This window comes from Copidosoma floridanum, unplaced genomic scaffold (assembly GCF_036245765.1).
Source record: "Copidosoma floridanum isolate Cflo_tuat_1 unplaced genomic scaffold, Cflo_Japanese_pri ptg000004l, whole genome shotgun sequence".
Taxonomy (NCBI): domain Eukaryota; kingdom Metazoa; phylum Arthropoda; class Insecta; order Hymenoptera; family Encyrtidae; genus Copidosoma; species Copidosoma floridanum.
The window spans coordinates 30,607,118-30,629,421 of NW_028321881.1; the positions used below are offsets into that span (position 1 = coordinate 30,607,118).

Sequence of the window (22,304 nt, forward strand, 5' to 3'; positions counted from 1 at the left end):
ATTTGTCGAAAAAATTTTATTTTGAAAAATAATTGTCTAAAATACAATTCAACCCGAACTTATTGATCACGTTTATGGTTACCATCCGTATGACAACACCGAAACTGGGGGATTAAAGTGTTTTATGTTTAATTTGGAACATTAAAAAAAATATTTATTTTTCTAAATTTTATATAATAAAACTTTAGTCCACTAGTTTTGATGTTATCATACGCATAGCGACACCATTTGTGATCAATAAATTTGGGTTAAATTATGTTTCAGACAATTATTTTTTAAAATAAAATTTTTTCGATACATCATGTGAGAATTCGACATAAGATCTCACGTAAAAAATCACGTGAGACGATTACGTGAGAAATCACATGATTTTTTACAGTAGGGATAAGCTGTCAGATCCGTATTAACCATCAACCAATGGACAAGCTGAACGCTATGTCCAGACAGTGAAAGATGCCCTCTACGCAATGCAGACTACAAAAGGAACTCCCCGAGCAAACCTGAACCAGTTCCTTCATCAATTCCGCAAGGCTCCGCATTCTACCACAAGCCAGTCCCCTGCTCAGCTCTTCCTGGGCCGAGATATCTGTACAAGACTCGACCTGATCAGGCCTGATGACGTCTGCACGAGGGTCATTGAGAAACAACAAGGGTGAATGAACTCAGCGTTCCGGACATTCAAAAAAGAACAGAAAATTAATTTCTTAGCTGGAAACGCTTAACTAGATAAATGGCTCTCTGGGATCATCACGTCGCGCCTCGGTGATCTTCATTATCAGATTAACGACAAGGAAAGACTGTTCAAGCGGCACATTGACCAGATCAGCTAGGGCATTCCCCAACGTAGATGAGGCAGTGAAACCAGAAGAGACAATCGAAAACTCTACCCAAGAAGAATCAGCTTCAACGTCCGAGCAATCAGGATACAGCTCGAATACGTTCCGATGAACCAGTAACAACTGTGACACCAATAGGGGGTACACCGACATCAGCAACACCCCCTACATCGCCCACACCAGCAATACCTGCGAAACCTTGTGAATATAGGTCACCACTAACTCTACATACCCCTTGTGCCACTCGTCGAAGCACATGCCAGCGCCAACCACCACGCGAGTATTCTTCTCAATGAAATTACTATATTACAACTCAGAAGAGGGAGAAAATGTTGTGTATTACACTATCGTTGTTGCTTGTGCCGCACACCATGACAGAGAGACACTAACACATACACACATGCACATGCATACACACTAACACTAAAAGGATGGAAAGGGAGGAGCAGAGGAGCACGATGGACGCTGCGTCACGCAGACGAGTCTGAGATTGGTCACCCACCCGAATGAGCGGATATCACCAAGCTATGTATATCGATGTATTTAAATAAAAGTTTGTTTTAATATTAGATGTGAGTTCGCTTATTTACCTATTGTTATTTGACATGACACAATAAGTATTAATAATATTTTTTACTAAATTGTACTAAGCATACGAATGAGTACAAAAAATAACTATAGTTAAGAGCATAAGTCAAAAATATAGCTCACCAAAATATCTAATGCACTCATGCTTACCGATTAATTACATGGGAACCATGTGGGGGGACTGCACTTAACCAAAAACTTCTTTAAATCTTAAACTTAAGTTCTACATATGTATTTAGAAATGTATAGTTAAATACTTTATAACTAAACTTTTGATAAAAGACTCATAAAATGAGGTAACCAAAAGTCATTCTTTTGAAATTTTCTACCATGCCCAAAAATATTTTGATACTTTCGGACTTATTAAGATAAATTTTGAGGAATGGTAAGAGAGTATGCCATTCAATTTTAATGGAAAAATATTGACGAATTGCTGAGTTCTATTGAGTTCAACTGTAAGAAACTAAAAATTAATTTTTCCACCTTACAACCTCAAAATAGCACCTTCACCGTTTGATTTTAGGTTCTCAAGTGGAAAAATAATATACGAAACTCGTTCAAATAGGCTTCTTAATAAATCTTGTTACAGCCATCGTCTTCGGCTACTGCCATAAACTCTAAGTTCATAAATCGGAGCCTTTGCAAACTCGTACCTAACACACTACATTTTTGAAATTTCGTTTTAAAAGTTAATTCTGACCGTAGAGACCTAAGTTTGGACAAAAATAAACCTAATCTTCTTTTTCAACACTCTTGAAGCCAAAAAGATCAAGAGTTTCTAGCGACTAGAACGAGGTTACGAGGTACTTGGAAAAAATTGGGGCTGATCCGCTCCTCTATAATACATGTCGTCTTATACTTAAAAACACTTTATTTCAGAACTAAATTTTTTGCATTTTTTATTGGTTTTTAAAACTTATGTTAAAGAATCTCGAATAAAATTAAATTTTACATTAAAAATATTGTTAAACTCATGGTTGACAAAAATATACGTGGATGTATACGTGAGTACGAATATAGTTGATCATATCTCAGAATTCCTCAAGCTACCATCATGAATTTTATTTTCTTATTTGTAATTTTCTCTTTATCTAATTTTTTTTTGTTTGAAATATGTATCATCTCTTAGTCCAAAATCAACTTTCGTTTTATTTTTCTTTTCTTTTATATTTGAAAAAGTATTTTTTTTAAATCGATTATTTTCGGGGTTCTTTCTCATTAAAAAACATTTTATATTAAAAAATCTAAAAGAGAGTCCATTTTATAAAAAGATGTGGTACTAGTCTGTACAGTAATGGAATTTTATTCGTTTTGAATAACCACTCTATTGAAAAAAAACCATATACACTTACCATATGGAAAAACCACATGGAAAATCCATATAGATTTTGTTTCAAATATCGGGAGAAAAATATATTCTGCTATCGATATAACGTGAATAACTATAAGGTATTAGAATGAGGATACACTGAATAACTGGAGCAATTTTAAGCTGCTTTTTTGTTTACTTTTTGAACTGAGACCATTATTTTATGTTTGTTAAATTTCTAAGGAACAAAGCAATAGTTTTTCCGATCGCGTATAATACTAGTGGAAACTCTAAATATGCGGAACATCATAATTGTAACTCTTCATATTATGTAACTCACTAAAAAAAATTTAATATACGCTATCGCATTTATAAGAAGTATGATTAAATCTAGATTTTTATTATTTAGTAAATTTTAATGAAGTAAAAGATTAGTAATAAGGTGTGTCAAAGACGAAACATGCAATCCTTAAGTGTTAATTTCTTTATCTTGCATGTTCAACTCTCTACATGATCTACTATTTCAGCATAAATAATTGAAAAGTAATAGGCTCATAGGTTTTTCACAAGGTTTACTGTTCGGTATTGAGTTTAAATATAGGCGCGCTTAATGCTTAGTATTTACAGGTTGAGCTGACATCAATATGCGCCAATGAGAGTCCAACTCATCGTGTCTCTCTGACCAATTAGACTTGCCTGTAAAGAGAGCTGCGGCTCTCTCGTCGAGAGACAACGCGCGCTAGTCAGTCCGCTTCTGACCGTCGAGCCCCCCGCGCACCTCAAGCGAGATCTCTATAGTCAATCGAGTGTCTCGTTTTGTGAATTGTAACTATCTTATTGTATTCCAGCGAGCGTTCTATCGTTTCGTTGGAGTTTTCGTTCTATTACAACAGTCTGATTCTCTCTATAAACTCACTCAGCGTTCAGGCATTAAGTAAATTTATATGGCTTAGTATAATAGTCGTAAGCCTGATAGAATTTAGGATGTTAAAAGTGTAAAATAAATAGGAAGTTTTATAATAAATTGATTATTTCCATTAATTCAGCGTTTCCAATTCTTGTGTGTTAACCTTACGACAAAATATTCGAGAATCCCTCAGATTCAAACCTCAACACAAAACATTTGGCGCCCGAACAGGGACCTGACGCGAGTGAGTGTGAAGTGAACGAGAACGCGTATCGCCATTAAGCACGCGGCTATAAGAAATACAGCCATCTTGATTGCCGCGCTCGACTTCTCTCTTCTTTTTTTTTCGTAGGTGTTGTTCTCTCACGCACACAAACATTGCGCGCGGCTCGCACAAAGCCTTCGGCCATTTTGCGCCAGCAGTTAAAGTTCAGTGTGCACCGTCTCTTCTCGCTAAAAGAGAAAGACGCCCCCCCTCCTTTTTTGAGTACTTCGAGCTCGACGGAAGGACGGACGGCAGGGCAACACCGGGCTGGCCTTGTTAAAAAAAAAAAAGTAAGTAGTAAGGGCAAGGCTTATTTCTCTCTGTCTGTGCAGGCGCTTCTTGATCTCAGCGACTTTGTCGTGCTCGCCCCCCTGCACGCCCTGTCGACGACGTCGTTGCCGCCACGTGCTACGTGACCGCCTGCTTCTGCCGGCCCCTTAACGTCGTCCACGCTACTAGGTGCTGCGTGCTCGTCCCCCTGCACGCTCTGCCGACGACGTCGTTGCCGCCACGTGCTACGTGACCGCCTGCTTCTGCCGGCCCCTCAACGTCGTCCACACTACTAGGTGCTGCGTGCTCGTCCCCCTGCACGCCCTGCCGACGACGTCGCTGCCGCCACGTGCTACGTGACCGCCTGCTTCTGCGGGCCCCTCAACGTCGTCCACACTACTATGTGCTGCGTGCTCGTCCCCCTGCACGCCCTGTCGACGACGTCGTTGCCGCCACGTGCTACGTGACCGCCTGCTTCTGCCGGCCCCTCAACGTCGTCCACGCTACTAGGTGCTGCGTGCTCGTCCCCCTGCACGCCCTGCCGACGACGTCGCTGCCGCCACGTGCTACGTGACCGCCTGCTTCTGCGGGCCCCTCAACGTCGTCCACACTACTATGTGCTGCGTGCTCGTCCCCCTGCACGCCCTGTCGACGACGTCGTTGCCGCCACGTGCTACGTGACCGCCTGTAGTTTTGCTGTTTCTCTGGTCATTTAAGTAGGGAAGTAAAGATGGAAGCCTTGTACCAAATTCAAACTAAGATATTTAATAAAATTGGCAGTTATTATGAGAACTTTAAAAAATCCGGTTCCGAAAAAATGACCAGAGGAAGGGCTGAAGCATGCCTTGAAGCACTAGATAAGTGCATAGCGCGTTTTGGCGAAATCCATGATCAGATAATGTCGCTTACTACGTTAGATGAAAATCATTTGTATTTTTCTACTGAGTTACTGGATAAGGCAGATGACTTATATTATTCGGTAAAAGGGGACTTTTTAGAGTTTATTAGGAGAGCTAGTGCTCAAGATCCATTACCGCCAGCCCCATTACCAACACCCGGTGCTCAGCCTACTAGCAACTCTTACTTGACGCGTATAGAGCTACCGAAGTTTACAGGAAAATATTCCGAATGGGAAAATTTCCGTGATACATTTCGCTCTCTTGTGCATAGAAAAATTGATATCGACAACATTATCAAGTACCATCAGCTGCGAGTTCATTTGAGTGGTGACGCTTTCGATATAATTAAATCTGTTCCTTTGGCAGAGGATCAATATCCATTAGCTTGGCAAACTCTACTTGATTATTATGATAGTCAGCGTCGCCTTGTAACTAATTACTTAAATCGTTTGATAACTTGTAAACCCATGAAGTCGGACTCCTGTTTAGAGTTGAAACGCATTAGTAAGGAGATGATTAGCACAATCGATTCATTAAATGCATTAGGCCGTGATTTAGGCACAGGGGATCTCTATATTGCTCTAACAGTTAGTAAGTTTGACATCACAACCAATAAAGATTGGAGTAAATTCCTAGGTAGTAGCACTCAACCACCCACTCTAATCCAACTACGGGAATTTATCTCTTCACAAATCATAACTCTTGAATCGTGTGAAACAGTTAGTTCAAACCCTAAGCCACCACTTTCGAAACCTGTCCCGAAGGCATCTGCTTCTGTCTCTCATCAGTCCAATGTTTCCGATTCAGCTGATAGTCAGGGAGTAGTTAAGAATGTCCTGGTATGTTCAGAGTGTAAAGGTGATCATACTCTTTCTAAGTGTGAATGTTTCAAAAGAATGGAGGTTGATGCTCGAAAGGAGTTAGTAGTCAAAGATAGATTGTGTTTTAATTGTCTAGGTCATCATCAGTTGAAGGATTGCAAGTCCAAGTATAGTTGTCTTAATTGTAAGAGAAGGCATCATACCCTCTTACATATTCCAAAGCCTGTTCAGAGTCAAGAGCCTCATGATACTCACTTAAATTCTAGCAAAGCCAATTACTCTAAAGATAGTGACTCTGAGCAGACTTCTCATCATACTGATTCGTCTGTTTCTCGTGGTCTTGGTGTATTACTGGCTACTGCTCGAGTTTACGTCACTGGACCTACTGGTGTACGTTTGTTAGTTAGAGCTCTTATAGATCAATGCTCGCAGTGTTCTATCATAACTGATTCGCTCTGTGATATTCTAAGGCTAAAGCGTCAACACTCGAGTATTCCCATCTCGGGAACAGGTGGTGCTTTAGTTGGAGTTGCTAAAGGTATAGTTAGTTTTAATGTTCGACCTAGGTTCCCCTCGAAATTCCAGTTGTTAGTCGAAGCGAAAGTATTGCCACAGGTTTCGTCATATCAGCCTCCTGCTAGTCGATTTAAATCAAATTTACACTATTTAGACGATCTTGAATTAGCCGATCCTCAATATACAAGTTCAGATAAAATTGATATCATTTTTGGAGCTGCAGTTCATGCTCAAATTGTAGAAGAAGGCCTTAGAAAGGGTAATACCAATGAGCCCATAGCGTCGCGTACTCTACTTGGTTGGATTCTGTCTGGCTCTATTGGTTCTGCTAAGCCTTCTTCTAGTTCTCAATTCTCGCTTCACTGTTACGATGAGTCTCAGTTGTTACCGCTGCTTCAGCGCTTTTGGGAAGTAGAAGAGCTCTCTAGCAGTCCTACTCAGAAGCTCACCGCCGATGAGCGAGCTTGCGAAGACTACTTCGCGCACACGCACTACCGAGATGAATCTGGTCGCTATGTGGTCAGATTACCCTTCAGAGTTGATCCTAACAGTTATCAAAAGTCTCGCGAGGATTCTAGGTTTTTATCGTTGTCAATGATGGCTAATTTAGAACGTAGATTTCACCGATATCCCGACTTATCTATTTTGTACATAAATTTTATGCAGGAATATCGAGATCTAGATCACATGTCTACACTGGATGATGCTTTAGTCAAAGAGTGTTGGTTCATGCCGCATCATGGTGTTATTAAGATATCGAGCACCACCACTAAACTTCGAACGGTCTTCAATGGCTCTGCCAAGACTCCTGGAGGTACTTCACTTAACGAATTGCTTCATGCAGGCCCTAATCTGTTACCTTGTCTTCCTGAGCTTATTTCTTCTTGGCGAAATTACGAATTCGCATTTACTTCAGATATTGAGAAAATATTCCGCCAGATCTGGATAAATGAATCAGATAGGAAATTTCAGTGCATTTGCTGGCGGTTTCAGTCTTCAGAGACTATGCAGATTTACACGTTAAAAACCGTTACTTACGGTTTATCTTGTTCACCCTTTTTAGCGTCTCGAGTCTTGAAACAGTTAGCTATAGACTATAGTGAGGAATACCCAATGGCTTCTTCGGTGTTAAGTAACGAAATCTACATGGATGACGTCCTCATGGGAGGTCATACTTTGAAGGAGGCTCTAGACAAAAGAGACCAAGTGATAAAGGTTACTACTCTTGGTGGTTTCTCGCTACATAAGTGGTCTGCTAATAATTTGAAGCTTTTACACGGAGTGTCCACTCTATTGTTAGCCGACTCGCCTTCGGTTTCCTTGAGAGAAGTAGATTCATCGGTTCAGGTGCTAGGTATAGTTTGGTTTCCGTTAGAAGACCTTTTTCGTTACCGTGTACACGATCCTCCTGTTCAAGATAAATGGTCCAAAAGATCTATACTCTCTTACATAGCTCGTTTCTACGACCCCCTTGGTTGGCTCTCTCCAGTAATCGTGTATGCCAAAATTCTTTTACAATTGTTATGGTTAGTCAAAATAGATTGGGACTCTCCAGCTCCAAAGGAAATAACGGATAAATGGTTACCTTGGTTGTCACAAATTCTAGAACTGAATAACATTAGCATACCTAGATGGAATAGTTTCAATCCGCAAGTTAATTCGATTGAGTTACATGGTTATGCTGATGCCTCAAAATCAGCTTACGCTGCCGTCTTGTACACTCGTATGGTTCAAGGAGATCAAGTTAGCGTGTCACTCCAGTTAGCCAAGACGAAAGTAGCTCCACTAAAAGTTCTAAGTATTCCGCGGCTCGAACTCTGCGCTGCTCAACTATTAGCCAAAATTACCCACCTATTTAGTCTTAGTTCAAAACTATGCATCGATTCTATTCATTTATGGTCAGACTCCAAAGATGTTTTGTACTGGTTACACGCTCAATCCTCCAAATGGCCTACTTTCATAGCTAATCGTTGTAGTGACATTCATCAGTTAGTTCCAAATGCTTACTGGCATCACGTATCGGGTAAATTAAATCCAGCAGACATTGCCTCTCGAGGTGTCTTGCCATCTCAGTTGAGCGTAGATTCGGAATGGTTCTGTGGTCCTAGTTTACTACACGAGCTTCATCCCGAGTATCGCGACTTTCAAACTCCGTTGGCAGTTTCAACTGATGAATCGGTTCATACCGTTAGTCACCAGCAAACTCAATCAACTTCTACTTGGGATCTCTACTACCAATACTCTAATTTAGATAAACTATTACGTGTGACTGCATATTGTTTAAGATTTTTTTACAAATTACTAGCTCGTGTTGAAAAAAAAAACTCAGTTATTGTTTCTTGAGGTAGATGCTATTGTTTCTCGTGCAAATTTATCGCTTACAGTTTCTGAACTCACGAATTCTAAATTGCTAATGGTCTACCTTCATCAAACTACTCATTTTCCTTTAGAGTTAAAGTTGTTATCAGAATCTAGTGAGCAAGTAGTTAGTTTACCATCCAAAAGTTCTTTAATTAAGCTCAAACCATTTCTTAAAGATGGTTTGATTAGGGTTGGGGGTCGTTTGAGCCATTCTTTGTTAGGTTTCAATGTTAAATACCCGTTGATCCTAGCCTCGAGTGACCATCTCACCAAATTGATAATAGAACAAGCTCATAAGATTACTTTACACGGCGGACCTCAACTAACATTAAGTACTTGTCGTCGTGAGTATTGGATTATACGTGGTCGTTAAAGTGTTCGCTCTGTTACTACCAAGTGTTTTACTTGTAAACGATATTCTGCTGTAACTCCAAGTCAGATTATGGCCAACCTGCCTAGCGCTCGAGTCGTACCTTCCGCAGCTTTTCTTAAGGCAGGTGTAGATTACGCCGGTCCGCTGTCGGTCAGACTTTCTAAAACCAGGGGTAAAGGCACGACTAAAGGCTATGTGGCTGTTTTCGTTTGTATGAACACTCGCGCTGTTCATTTAGAAATAGTTGAAGACTACAGTTCAGAAGGATTTATAGCCGCCTTTCAGCGTTTTATAGCGAGACGAGGTCATTGCTCGGACCTTTTTAGTGATAGGGGAACAAATTTTGTTGGCGCTGATAAGGAACTGAGAAGTAATTGGCTTGAACTTTGCAAATCGGCCGACCTAATTCACAAGTTAGAGATATTAAAAACCAATTGGCATTTCAATGCCCCAGCCGCTCCGCATATGGGGGGTTTATGGGAGGCAGCTGTCAAATCAACTAAGAAACATTTGAAGAGAGTTGTCAGTGAGCAGGTCTTCACATTTATAGAGTATTCAACATTACTTTGTAAAATAGAGGTATGTCTGAATTCGCGCCCTATATCTCCCTTAACGAGTGATCCCCGCGATCTTGATTGCCTAACTCCTGCTCATCTTATCAATTTGCGTCCAGTTACCATATTGCCTGAAGTAAACCTTACAGATGTTAAAATCTTATGTTTACACAGATGGAAGCTTATATCGCAATTAAACCAGAGTTTTTGGCATCGATGGTCAGAAGAGTATTTAACATCACTGCAACAAAGGTCAAAGTGGGTAGTCCCGAAGCGCTCGTTTCAGGTGAATGATTTAGTTCTAATTCGTAGTGAAAACAATCCCCCCGGATGTTGGCCTTTAGCTCGCATCATTGAAATATTTCCGGGCTCTGATTCAAAAGTAAGAATTGTAAAATTAAAAACCTCGGCTACTACCCTTATTAGGCCTATTAATAAGTTAGTTTTATTAATTGAAAGCGAAAGGTTAGAATCATAAATAGTTTGTTAGTTCTATTGATTAGTTGCGCTTACAAAAACTAAATTCAGTCTTTTTTGTTACTTTAGTGGAGCCAAATACAATCAGTTTGGCTTTTTAGTTTGCTTGATTTATTGTTTGCTTCTTCCCTCGTCGAAGCAAAGGTGGGGGAAAATGTTCGGTATTGAGTTTAAATATAGGCGCGCTTAATGCTTAGTATTTACAGGTTGAGCTGACATCAATATGCGCCAATGAGAGTCCAACTCATCGTGTCTCTCTGACCAATTAGACTTGCCTGTAAAGAGAGCTGCGGCTCTCTCGTCGAGAGACAACGCGCGCTAGTCAGTCCGCTTCTGACCGTCGAGCCCCCCGCGCACCTCAAGCGAGATCTCTATAGTCAATCTAGTGTCTCGTTTTGTGAATTGTAACTATCTTATTGTATTCCAGCGAGCGTTCTATCGTTTCGTTGGAGTTTTCGTTCTATTACAACAGTCTGATTCTCTCTATAAACTCACTCAGCGTTCAGGCATTAAATAAATTTATATGGCTTAGTATATTAGTCGTAAGCCTGATAGAATTTAGGATGTTAAAAGTGTAAAATAAATAGGAAGTTTTATAATAAATTGATTATTTCCATTAATTCAGCGTTTCCAATTCTTGTGTGTTAACCTTACGACAAAATATTCGAGAATCCCTCAGATTCAAACCTCAACACAAAACATTTACCATTCACAATAATATGAAAAAAGTCATACGTTATCAAACACAATTTCAAAATATTAGGTACTGAAGTATGTTGAAATAATAAATACAGATAGAATTAGAATTTGACTATTAAGTCGATTGTATGATAAAGTGTATAACTTGAGGTCAGAGTTAACAAAGGAAAAATAAATAATACTTGCGTGATAAATAACCGTATTTAATCTAATTATGTTGCAACTTAATTAGTATAATACTCATAAAGTGCAAGAATTGTGTGTACAACAGTGTTATTACAATATGATATATCTATACGAAAGCGCCTACGCACCACACTCTCAAAACCGAGAGTGCGTTTCGTTTAAGCTCTATGAAACTTACTCGCTCGTTCGTGCGTTCCTTAAACTGCGATCGAGAGTTCTCGATAAAGGTATATCGATCGATGTTATTGTATTTTGTTGTGGATGATGTAGTAGGGTTAGGAGCGAGTTTAATCTGCAGTTTTTTCATTGAGTAAGTAAATTAAATGTTATTGTTGTTAATTAGACTGTTATTTAGTGTTTTATTCATTTAAGTAATATGTTTTCATATTATTAGCAAGATGGCTCAATGAAGTGAAGCAAGAAAAATTCAGATTGAACACTGTAGTGTGGTAAGAAATATTTTTTGTCGAATAATCTTTTAAAAAAACAAACAATCAAAGACTACTTTCCAAATGATGGGTCACTAACACAAGATGGTGAAGAATTTATATAGAAAACTGACAGTGAGAACATATATTTAGAGGCTCACATTAATGTGTATCATCTTAGTGTAAAAGAAGGTACACAATATATTAATACTTAAGACTTATTTTTCATTACCATTCATAAAAAATATTCAATTACAGATGTTAGCTATGAGAAAAATACCAAAAGAAAAAGATTTCAAGGTTTTTTAGATAGATTGTACGAATCAACTTCGAGCAAAGATAACTCAAAAGTAATGGTGCCAGTACCTATCTAAAAATACTGAATGTAATTATTACTGTATATTTATTTTTATTGCTTTTTTCAGCATTGCAGTAAGAAACTGGCTAATACAAAGCAAGAATCGAATGAAAAAACTGAAAATATAGTCAAAACTGTATTGAAAAGACTTATTAGAATAGGATGGAAGCATCGTGAGGGGAAAAACATGCCTTTTCTAAGTATGGGACCAGAAATCGGTCCAAAAAAGCAAATCACTTTGGATGGTAACAAAAATTATTCCATCGATGATATAAAATTTGAAATGATGTTGGAATACATCGATCATAAAAATCAACATTTTTTTGATAATTCACTGGTTGACATAGGCACTGCTAAAGGGGAAGCCATAAAAAAACTGAAATATAATAATAAGACCTTGAACTTTTGGGAATTCAGTAAATTGAAATTGAGGAAAAAAAATCATGCTCTAAATTTGTATTTGCTATCTACAGAATTGGAGTCTTTAAGGGGGCTCCTACGACTACTGCTGAGGTCAAAGACATACAAAAAATAAAGTTTTGTTTTTCAATAAACAAATGTGTCTGAAAATCATTATGATATTTTTAATAACGTATGAAGTGGGAAAAATGATATTTATGTGTGCAGTTTAACTTTGTACGAAAAATTAATTATTGTTTTGACCAGTCTAGTGCATACGAGGGTACACCACCAGACCAGACCACCTGTGTTGGTGTAGTATAGTGATGTAATATATAGGTAAATGGTATATATATATGTCGTGAACAAGTACGTCTGCTACCCACGTGACCTCCTGACCTCCCGGACACTACTTATTTATTTCCATCACAAATATCTCGCTAAAATGGTCCTTTATCCACAATTTTTAATACAGCATATTACAGAGGAAGACTTCATCTACAAAACGTATATATTCAGTCTGCTGGGACTTTTAATTTAGGTTTATTATAAACGAAAACAAATTGTTTTTCACGCTGCCCCATAGGAACACGTGCTAATAGTTACAACTTTGAGCTCGGATTTCTCAAAATTTTGACCCATTCGAAATATAATTTAGACTACCATTAAATTCAGTAGACTTTTATTTACAAGAAATAATATATCTCTGTTTGGGGACTTTCGCGAAGGAGCCCCCTTAAACAAAATTTGTGTGAGCGAAGAGTTGAAAGTCAAGGATACTGACTCCGAAGCTTCCTCAGAATGCAAACTATCTTTTGTAGGTAGCAGTCATCGAAGTACCCAATCTCGTAATCCTACAGCTCATGAGGATCACTCGAATCATTTTCCATCCGTGCTTCCATCACCTGCCAGAACTGAAAGTATCAAGAGAAGTAAAACATCTGATACAAGCATTGATAGTCACAACTCCAAAATTTCGAAAATAGATCCTGGTAAGGGTAAAGATGGACAGTTAGAAACGAATATATTCAAGAATCTGCTGCCACGTAATATTCAAAAGGAGAATATTCAATTAAATAACTTGTCTGTTCAAATGATACCAAGAAGCGAAATAAATTTTGGTAGAGAGTTAGGTAGTGGAGCTCAAGGTATTGTGAGGCAAGGGACATATATACTTATGTTTACTAAAAAGTTAGTTTGAGAAAATTAGTCGGGTAGCATTAGCGGAAAATGAGTTTAAAATTCATGATATTCATAGCCTCAATTTGGTTTTATCTGTTCGTTGACAACATTTGGTATTAGTATTGACGTATTTTATTTCAACATGGATGCATTTGATTAAAAGTTGTCTAAAAAAATTTCTGATCGCCGCAATACATCCAATTCTTCCCACTCCGAAAACTGGAAACAATCTACAATATTTTGGGCCCTCCCGCGTAAAAAAAATCAAGTTTGAAAAACTTTAAAAAAAGTTTTTTGTTCTTGTTCAGATAAAGTTTTTTAAAAGTTTTTTCTTGACACAGAGCGAAACTTGGTCAGAACTTTAAACGAAAGTTTAAAAAAAGGTCCTCTATACTTTGTAAAAAGTTTTTTTCTCAATTTAATAAATTTTTTTTGGCTTTTCGTCAATTAAATTTGTCTAAATTATAAGTAAATGTATCTATAAAAAAGTGAAACAAATGTTTCATAAAGTTCAAATGGAACATATTAAAGCTCATACTACGAGTGTAACGTTACTTAAAAAAAAGTTTAAAAAAATTTATTTATAAGTTTATTCAAAGTTTATTCTCAAGCTTATGAAATAAACAATATACTTATTGCATGGGATATATTTCATTAATACAGTATACAATAATTATTGAGCAAAATGTGAATTTTAACTTAAAGAATTATAAATTACATATATTCAACGCATTTAACTGCACGTATTCTTATGTGCCTAATGCTAATAATAGCAACAAACATTCGTTACGTACAAGTAGCTCATAAAAAGAACAAAAACGTAAGCGATAATCATCTCAAATTATTAAATTCTTCCTATCGTGTTGCTTAAAATTTTTATTTTTTTTTTTCAACTCCTTCCAACATCATCTGCATTTTTTCTTTTTAGATGACTTTAATTAAATTATTTAAATTTACTTTATTTTAATTACTATTATTACTATTTTTTTTAAATTTAATTTATTAAATTTAGAAAAAAACTTTTTACCAAGTTTGGAGAAACTTTTCTAAAACTTGCGTTTAAAGTTCTGACCAAGTTTCTATAAGATCTCGTTTTCGCAACTTTAATAGTATCCAAGTCTTGGATACCATTTATTTAACTATTGAAAGTGCGTAAAAACATTGTACCGCTGACAGAATGAAAAATCCATATTTTGCTTCTAGACGTCGTCACAATTGTATATATCCCATGTAAGACGCAAGCCAGTAACGCTAATTTAGCTTCTTTTTTGCATTTCGAACTAATGAAATACTTTTGTATGATCTGAGTTTTTGCTGTTCATTCTATAATTATATGTTCACGTCTTGTGGTAATTATTTTTCAAAAATTAAGCTAATTGTTACTCGTACTCTTACATTGATAACGAATAGCTTAAGACTATGAAAAAGACCATGCGGAAAATATTTCTTAGCAGCTCAGCCTGCGATGTCAGTTCATAAGTTTCGATTCGAAAATTAGATGAAATTTGTTGTCAAATAAAAGTTATCTAATTGAAACCTTTGTTGAACTGCATGTCCCTGTTCAGAGTCAAAAATTTTTTGTTCTATTTTACTTATTATAATAACCAGTATAGTATCTACATTTGAATCAATTATTTCACAGTTACAGCTCTTCCCTGATTCATGCAAACGATTATTTAAAATTAAGTAGTTCAAAATTTTTTAGAAGTGCTGTAAGAAAAATTACAAGAGACTTGTTCTTTTTAAATTATAAGCTAAGCAGTACAAAAAAATTCGTTCGAAACAAAAGTCAAAGACCATTTTTTTTGTTCAAACCATTTCTTATAACTTATAGAGAGTTCTATGTAAAAAAATGAACGTAAATTCACTTGATAACAGACTTGATGAAAATACTTTACATCAAATTTCATAAGCGTGCTCTAAATTTAAAGATTTTTTTTGCCATAAATTAAAGGGATAGTCTCAACCGACCCAAAAGTCTCAAGTTACCCGAGACTGCGCAGTAAGCATTCGAGTTCGGGTTCAGAGCATGCGCGGTGAGCTGAGTCAAGTGAAAGTTGCAGAACCGTAGTATATACTTGCGTTTTTGGGAGCTTGGGGGGCCCCGGCCCTGCAATATCCACCGTCGTTTTACACAACAGCCGGCATTATAGGAATTTGAGGTTATTCAACCGAAGAGCAGCTGTATCATAAGGACTGCCAACCTTAACAAATCATAATAAAGCACAGATGTAGACAGTACACTTGGCTGTAATGGTGGTGTACGTATACGAGCCCCTGGGCCGCCCGAAACTCTGTTCATGAGCAAGAACACCTACGTGTCATTCTGGAAGAGAAGGCTAAATCCTGTCTCCATGTACTATCGTATGTATATAATGCATGTGTGCACACATATGTACATATACACACGCATAACACAAAAAATATTTCAAGTAAAAAACGACCTACCACTGAGTGTGGATAAAACACATAAAATGCTTACCAGAAAGAGACTTATTTTATATAAATTATGTATCGAAGGTAAAATAAAAGTACCATTAAATAGATGCTGTATTTTACATTTATTGTATAATTAGACCATATTTAGGTTGGAGGTTCGTTGTACTTAAGCTGTCATTACAAACCCTTTGAGCGCATAGCGCGCCGCCACCCTCACAGGTAGGTAGAACTTTTTGTTCTCGCGTGTTACTTTCTGTTTATAATGGTCTATATAATGTACTCTATCAAACAACATCTATCTTGCAAAAAGGTTCTTATAGAGCATTGTTTTGAATATTGTTTGACTTTTTTTTTAATGTTCACGTAAAATGACTGACACAAAGCAAACGCTTTTAGTAATAAGAGATTACATTTTTTCTAAAAAGGACACATATCGTGACACTATGTAAGTACTTTTCTTGTGCACTACTAAGCAAGCATAGGATCACATGAACTAATATTTTTTTAGTATTACTATACTTTAATGAGTTCATTTAAAGCCACTGTTTCAGGTAGTTTCAGTATTAATACATAAAAGTGAAGAACAGTAAGTGTAATGTTAGAGTGAAAACCAAAAATGGGGAAATAACTGAAGTAAAAGGAGCTCATGATCCAAAAATCTGTAAACCAGAATCGCAATACAAAGAACATAAATAAGCTTTCCATAAGGAACTGATTGATGGAATAAAAAATCCTGGCGTAGAAAGTGTGACCAAATTTTATAACGACAAAGTAAAAGAGTAAGACTATTGATCATAGTTAAATTAGTCAACATAAAAAAGTTTCTAGTTTTTTCCTAATTTTTATTAATATGAAATATTTGTATGCCTTTTAATTTACGCCACCAATTATAGCTTGTACATGAACAAATTATTATTATTAGTGAACATTTTTAAAAATTGGTTTATTTCTAACGTATGCTTGCTTGCTTGATAAATAATTTTTCTATTTATTTACGCCAAAAAGCTATTGTTATGTTAATAGCTGACTTTGACTAGCATAAAAATTTGAAATTATTATATTTTACATTGAGAAACAGTAAAGAAATGTTTTCAAACGATGCTTGCTCCCTCAAAAATTGATACTCTTCTTTTTCGTGATTAAGAAGCAGTTGATTTACTGATAACTGTTTCTTGCTTGTCAACAAAGTTTTATTATTTTTTAACACTTAAAAACATTGTTTACATCTGATGCTTACTCGCTCGGGATGTGTTATTGTTATTTATTTTACTGTTATATATGTGATATACTGCATTATTATTATATTAAATTAAAAAAAACAGTTAGTTTGTATATAACCGACACTTTTTAATACAATAATTATTTTTAGTGTCGATTGACATCAAAAATTAGTTGGATTATTTGTAACTGATGCTTTCTTTCCAAATAACTAATATTATTTTTACTCCATTTAAAAACAATTAGATTTACGTGGACAATCAAAGTTTTACGTGGACGTAGATACCACAAATTCAGAGAATTCGGACATGTCCACGTAAAACTAGTATCATCACTGCGAGCCGCGTACGCGCATATACAAGTAATACTACTCCTTATGTTCGCGTACGCACACATGCGACCAATACCACTACTGGGGTCCGCGTACGCACACATGCGACCAATACCACTACTGGGGTCCGCGTACGCACACATGCGACCAATACCACTACTGTGGTGTTATACAAGCAATCATTGGCAGTTGAGAACTAAACAGTATTATAGTATAATTTATGAATAAAATGTGCTTTTAAAAGAGGAAGCATTGGCGATGAGCGACGCAAATGGTTTATAGCATAAGTTAAAGATAAACTGTGTTTTTATACAAACAAGCATCGGTGATAAGAAGCCTAACAGATTTTTATTATTATTAATAATCAAAATATGCTATCAGGCAAGTAAGCATCGGCGATTACAAACCAAAAAGATTTGTATTATTATTGATAAATAAAATATGCTCTCTGGTAAGCAAGCATCGGCGATTAGAAACCCAACGTTGTTTTGATATTATTATTAAATAAGATAATCCCTAAGGCGAGAGATAAAATCTGTTGGTTTACTAATTGCCGATTCTTGCTTGCCTAAGAGCGTATTTTATCACTAACAATAATATAAATCTGTTGGGTTCCTAATTGCCGATGCTTCACCGCATGAGATCATATTTAGATTTTTTACTTTGCGTTTATGGAAGAACCATATTTTTAAATAATATATTTTTAAAATAATTTTTGCATCGCAGGAACCCTAATATGGCTGCTCGGACTCCACTAAAAACCAAACGAGCTACTCTATACAGGCATTTGAAGTATAAAAGAGACGAGTACGTAAAAATGCAAAGTTTCCAGCAAATAACGACCATTAAAGATCTGGGAAATTTATTACAAAATGAAAAAGAGTTCGGTTATATATACAATAATGAAATGAAGTACACTTGTTACTTGGTTAGATGGCCAAGATCACGTTATTTGGTATGACGAAGAAATAATGAAAAGTATTTCTGCTGTACGTATTTATGCAGATGGTACGTTTGATGTCCGTCCAAATGATTGTGAAGAACTATGATTTGTGTTTATCGATATCCATGTGTGTGAAATGGAGTCTGGAATCGTAAGTATCACACTATTTTTTACGACTTTATCAACACAAAATATACATAATTACATCAACGGATATATTGAATCATTAGATATTTTGTTCATTACTCCGAAATAATTATAAAGTTGTCATTTTTTGTGACAACTTCTGCGTTTGACCACCTTACACCTGGTCTCAAATAAGAAGTATTAAAAAAGTCGGTATCACATACTGTGAACAATTTCATTACTAAAATTTTGAGCTTTCAATCGTTAAAATCGGGCTAAAAATCAGTTGAAACAATAATTTTTATAATTTCCACTCACTTTTTGTCCTTTGTGCGGCGCTCTCTGCCGAATCATCGGATCCAGGCTAATAAGCATTCCTGGAGAAGCCCCATCAGTGCTCTCGAAAGTGGCAGATGATATGGCGCAAAATTATATTTAATTATATGGAGCAAGACGCAATAACCCAGCAACTCGGTAAGATTTCATACGTAATAAATTAACCCCAAGCTATTGAACCCAAAAACTCAACGCACCCATTAGCAATACCACAAGCTTACTGATCGCTTTATTAATTAACAAAGCATTAAATAATAACTCTATCATCAATCACCAGAAAACCCGGGGCGCTTACTGGTCGCGTTCTTAACTAATAAAAGAATTAATTAATAACACAAACGCCAATCACCAGACAACTTGAAGTGCTTACAAGCCTCTTTAGAAATCCGTTGAGCTATAAATATCAGCTAAAGCACTCGTGATTACATGGTAAATAACTCTCGCGATATTATCTAATACTTTATTAATTAATGAAGCCGCAAGTCATCGCCCCAAGTTGTCTGGTGATTGGTTATAGAGTTATTATTTAATACTCTATCAATAAAGCAACCAGTAAGCTTGTGGTATTGCTAATGGGCGCGTTGAGTTATCGGATTAAATAGCTTGAGCTTAATTTATTATGTATGGAGTCTTATCGAGTTACTGGGTTATTGCGTCTTGCTGCATATAGCCAGTTTGAATTTTGCGCCACTTTCAAGAGCAGTAAGCCTCATGTTTCAAGGACCACTCCTCGCTGGTAAGGCCAGCGATCCCTGTCTGGCGCCTGGCATTGGATCCACTAATCCCTACCTATATAGCCCTAACACTGTTTCGAATTCACTCAGGCTCGAAGACCTGTGGAGTAAGGAAAAATCCTGGAATTACTCTGAAGGAAAATTCCACGGAAAAACCCGCCCTGAAACAGCCGGGGTTGCATACGAACTTTTTCCGGTTAAAACAGTTTTTGAAAAAATCTGCACTCACCGGGAATCGAACCCACAACCCCTAGAACATTGTTGTATCAGTAACAAGAATGCTTACCACTGAGCCACTGCCACTCCTCATGAACATATTATTCAAAACATCGCTTTCTTCAAGTATTATCCCATACACCACTGTTTAATTAGCGCTTAAGTATTGAAAACAAACAAAGAATCGAAATGGGCTTTTAAACGGCACGAACTTTTTTTTTATATTATTAAATTCTCTATCCTAAATATTGATACTAAATTGACGCCGAATCATCGTTGATTCTGCAATAAAAGAAACACTTTAATTAACATTAATTCATGTCAATTTATCGTTAAGATTTGTAATAAGGTTTCGATGAATTAATCAATTGTGTTGTGTTAAACAGGTTGTACCAATTTATGCTTATGAGCAACAGAACCACAGAAGCTTACGTTGCAGTACTTACAACTATAAAAAATGTATTTCGAGATTTCGCTCCCACTGATTTGATGTCGGACTATGAAGTAGCATTGAGAAATGCTACTTCATAATTTCATAATTGTTTTTTCCAGTATTCAGCTTCATGGTTATTTTTTTCATTTAGGACAAGTAAATTTCTAAAAAGGTTGCTCTAAAAAAAAATCAAAAAACAGCAAACGCTGTAAAACATAAATTAATAAAAAAACTGATTGGATTGGCACTGTTGCCTCAAGATCTCACATGGGAAGGTTTCCGGCTTATTGATAAAGATCGCTGCATAAAATTTCCAAACGATTTGTGTTTACTCTAGTTTTTCAACTACTTTGTCAATCAATGGATGAGTGATCTCCATTTTAGTGTATACCGACAGCCTCGACGAACTAACAACGTTCTTGAAACATTCCATAGATGGCTAGTTGATCAGTTGGGGAGTCATGCTTCGTTGGAAGTGTTTATGCGTAATTAAAAAAAAAAAAAATATAAAAAGTATGATGAAAATTATGAGCAGGAAAACGTGGATATATAGTAAGTATTTAATGTATTATTATAGGAGGTCTACTAGGTGTTTTTCACAAAAGTCGTTTTTTAATTAATCTGGGAGAAAATTTTACAGAATCCGGCATACACACGCAAACTCCAGAAACAAAAGCACGAAACGAACTTATCGATAACGCTTGGAGAAAATTAGAGGAAAAAAAATGGGATTTGATTACATTTTTGGATGCCGTATCAACTTTTATTGGTGAAGACTTTGGTAATGTATTTTTGAAAGTTTCTCTTATTCCACTCTGCAGTCAAAAAAAAAATACGAATGCTTGTTTTTACCTTAAATTAAACCGTTACTTTTAAGTTGTTGAATACGCCTTGAATAATATTTGTATTGTAACCTTTCTCCTGGAATTTACAATGTCTTACTTTATATAGAAAAATGTGGGGAAGCATGAAATTTGGTCGGTTTATTTTCGTGCTTTCATTTTAAAAAAAAAAAAAAAAAAAAAAAAAAAAAGTACTAACTTTTATGTATCTAATTTTTCTGATTTCTCTGCAATACATAAGCGCAAACTTGTTGAAGATTGTGACCTTTGCAATCGTAAAAATCGTAAAAATATTAAGTATTGAGATTGGCCGAATTTCGTAACGCTTGCCAAAATTAGTATCTTTTGAGCAGTTGAGCTTAATCAGGGTTTCTACAGATCCTGGAAAACCTGGAAATCCGGGAATCCTCAGGGATTTTTTTTTTATATCATGGAAACCGGGAAAACTCAGGGAATTAACTGTGGTATCGTGGAAAAGTAATTTTTCAAAAGTTTAACACCTAGTCATATATAAATTAACAAAGTATCTATAGACAAAAAACTTTCTCTTTTTGTATTCACTTGTGTCAACTTCTTGTCTTATGTATTTGCCTATAAAGAAGATTTGATATTGTTTGAATTATTTATAAGGTATATGTATTTATCAATTAGATCTAATTATTTATTAGTGGATTCAAAAATTTGAGCTTTGTTTGATGTTGGCGCCTCTGACTCATGGTGTGCTTGCACTGCGGTCACGCGGAGTACTAAATCCAAATGAGGGCCCTATGATTCGACAGATATCGTACTGTAGCTAAGAGAAAATCACCTACAATAAGTATACCCATATCTACAAGTTATATATACACGACTAATATGTATAGATAGACTTGTTGGAGATTTTCTCTTAGCTACGGTACGCTATCTGTCAGATCGTAGGGCCCTCATACGGAACTTATCTATAAAGGCCATACCTACATAAGCGCGTGCATCCGCGTTCGCGTGCGTGTTGCACACATCGAGACACTTGCCAAGTTGACACTGATCGACACTACAGTGAAATACTAGTATAGTACTACAATTTACCATATTATTACCAGAATATCGACGAATATTGAATGTCTCGATGTGTGTGAAGCGTACGAAAACGTGGGTGCACGCGTCCGCACGCTCTTATGTAGGAGCAGCCTAAGGCTATAAAATTGAGAAGGAGATAGATTCTACACAGCGCACTCCTCTCTCCCTCTGATCTCTGATAGGCTTGTATAAGTTCCGTTTA

General features: G+C 36.4%; 1 protein-coding gene across 1 annotated transcript; it reads left to right on the forward strand.

Annotated features, from left to right (window-relative positions):
* The first annotated feature begins 4,992 nt into the window (after positions 1–4,992).
* On the forward strand, positions 4,993–9,993 carry LOC149375805 (uncharacterized). The gene is made up of 3 exons (XM_089596634.1): positions 4,993–8,676; positions 9,212–9,724; positions 9,874–9,993. The coding sequence occupies exons 1-3, from the start codon at positions 4,993–4,995 to the stop codon at positions 9,991–9,993; spliced, it is 4,317 nt and encodes a 1,438-aa protein (XP_089452760.1).
* The last annotated feature ends 12,311 nt before the right edge of the window (positions 9,994–22,304 follow it).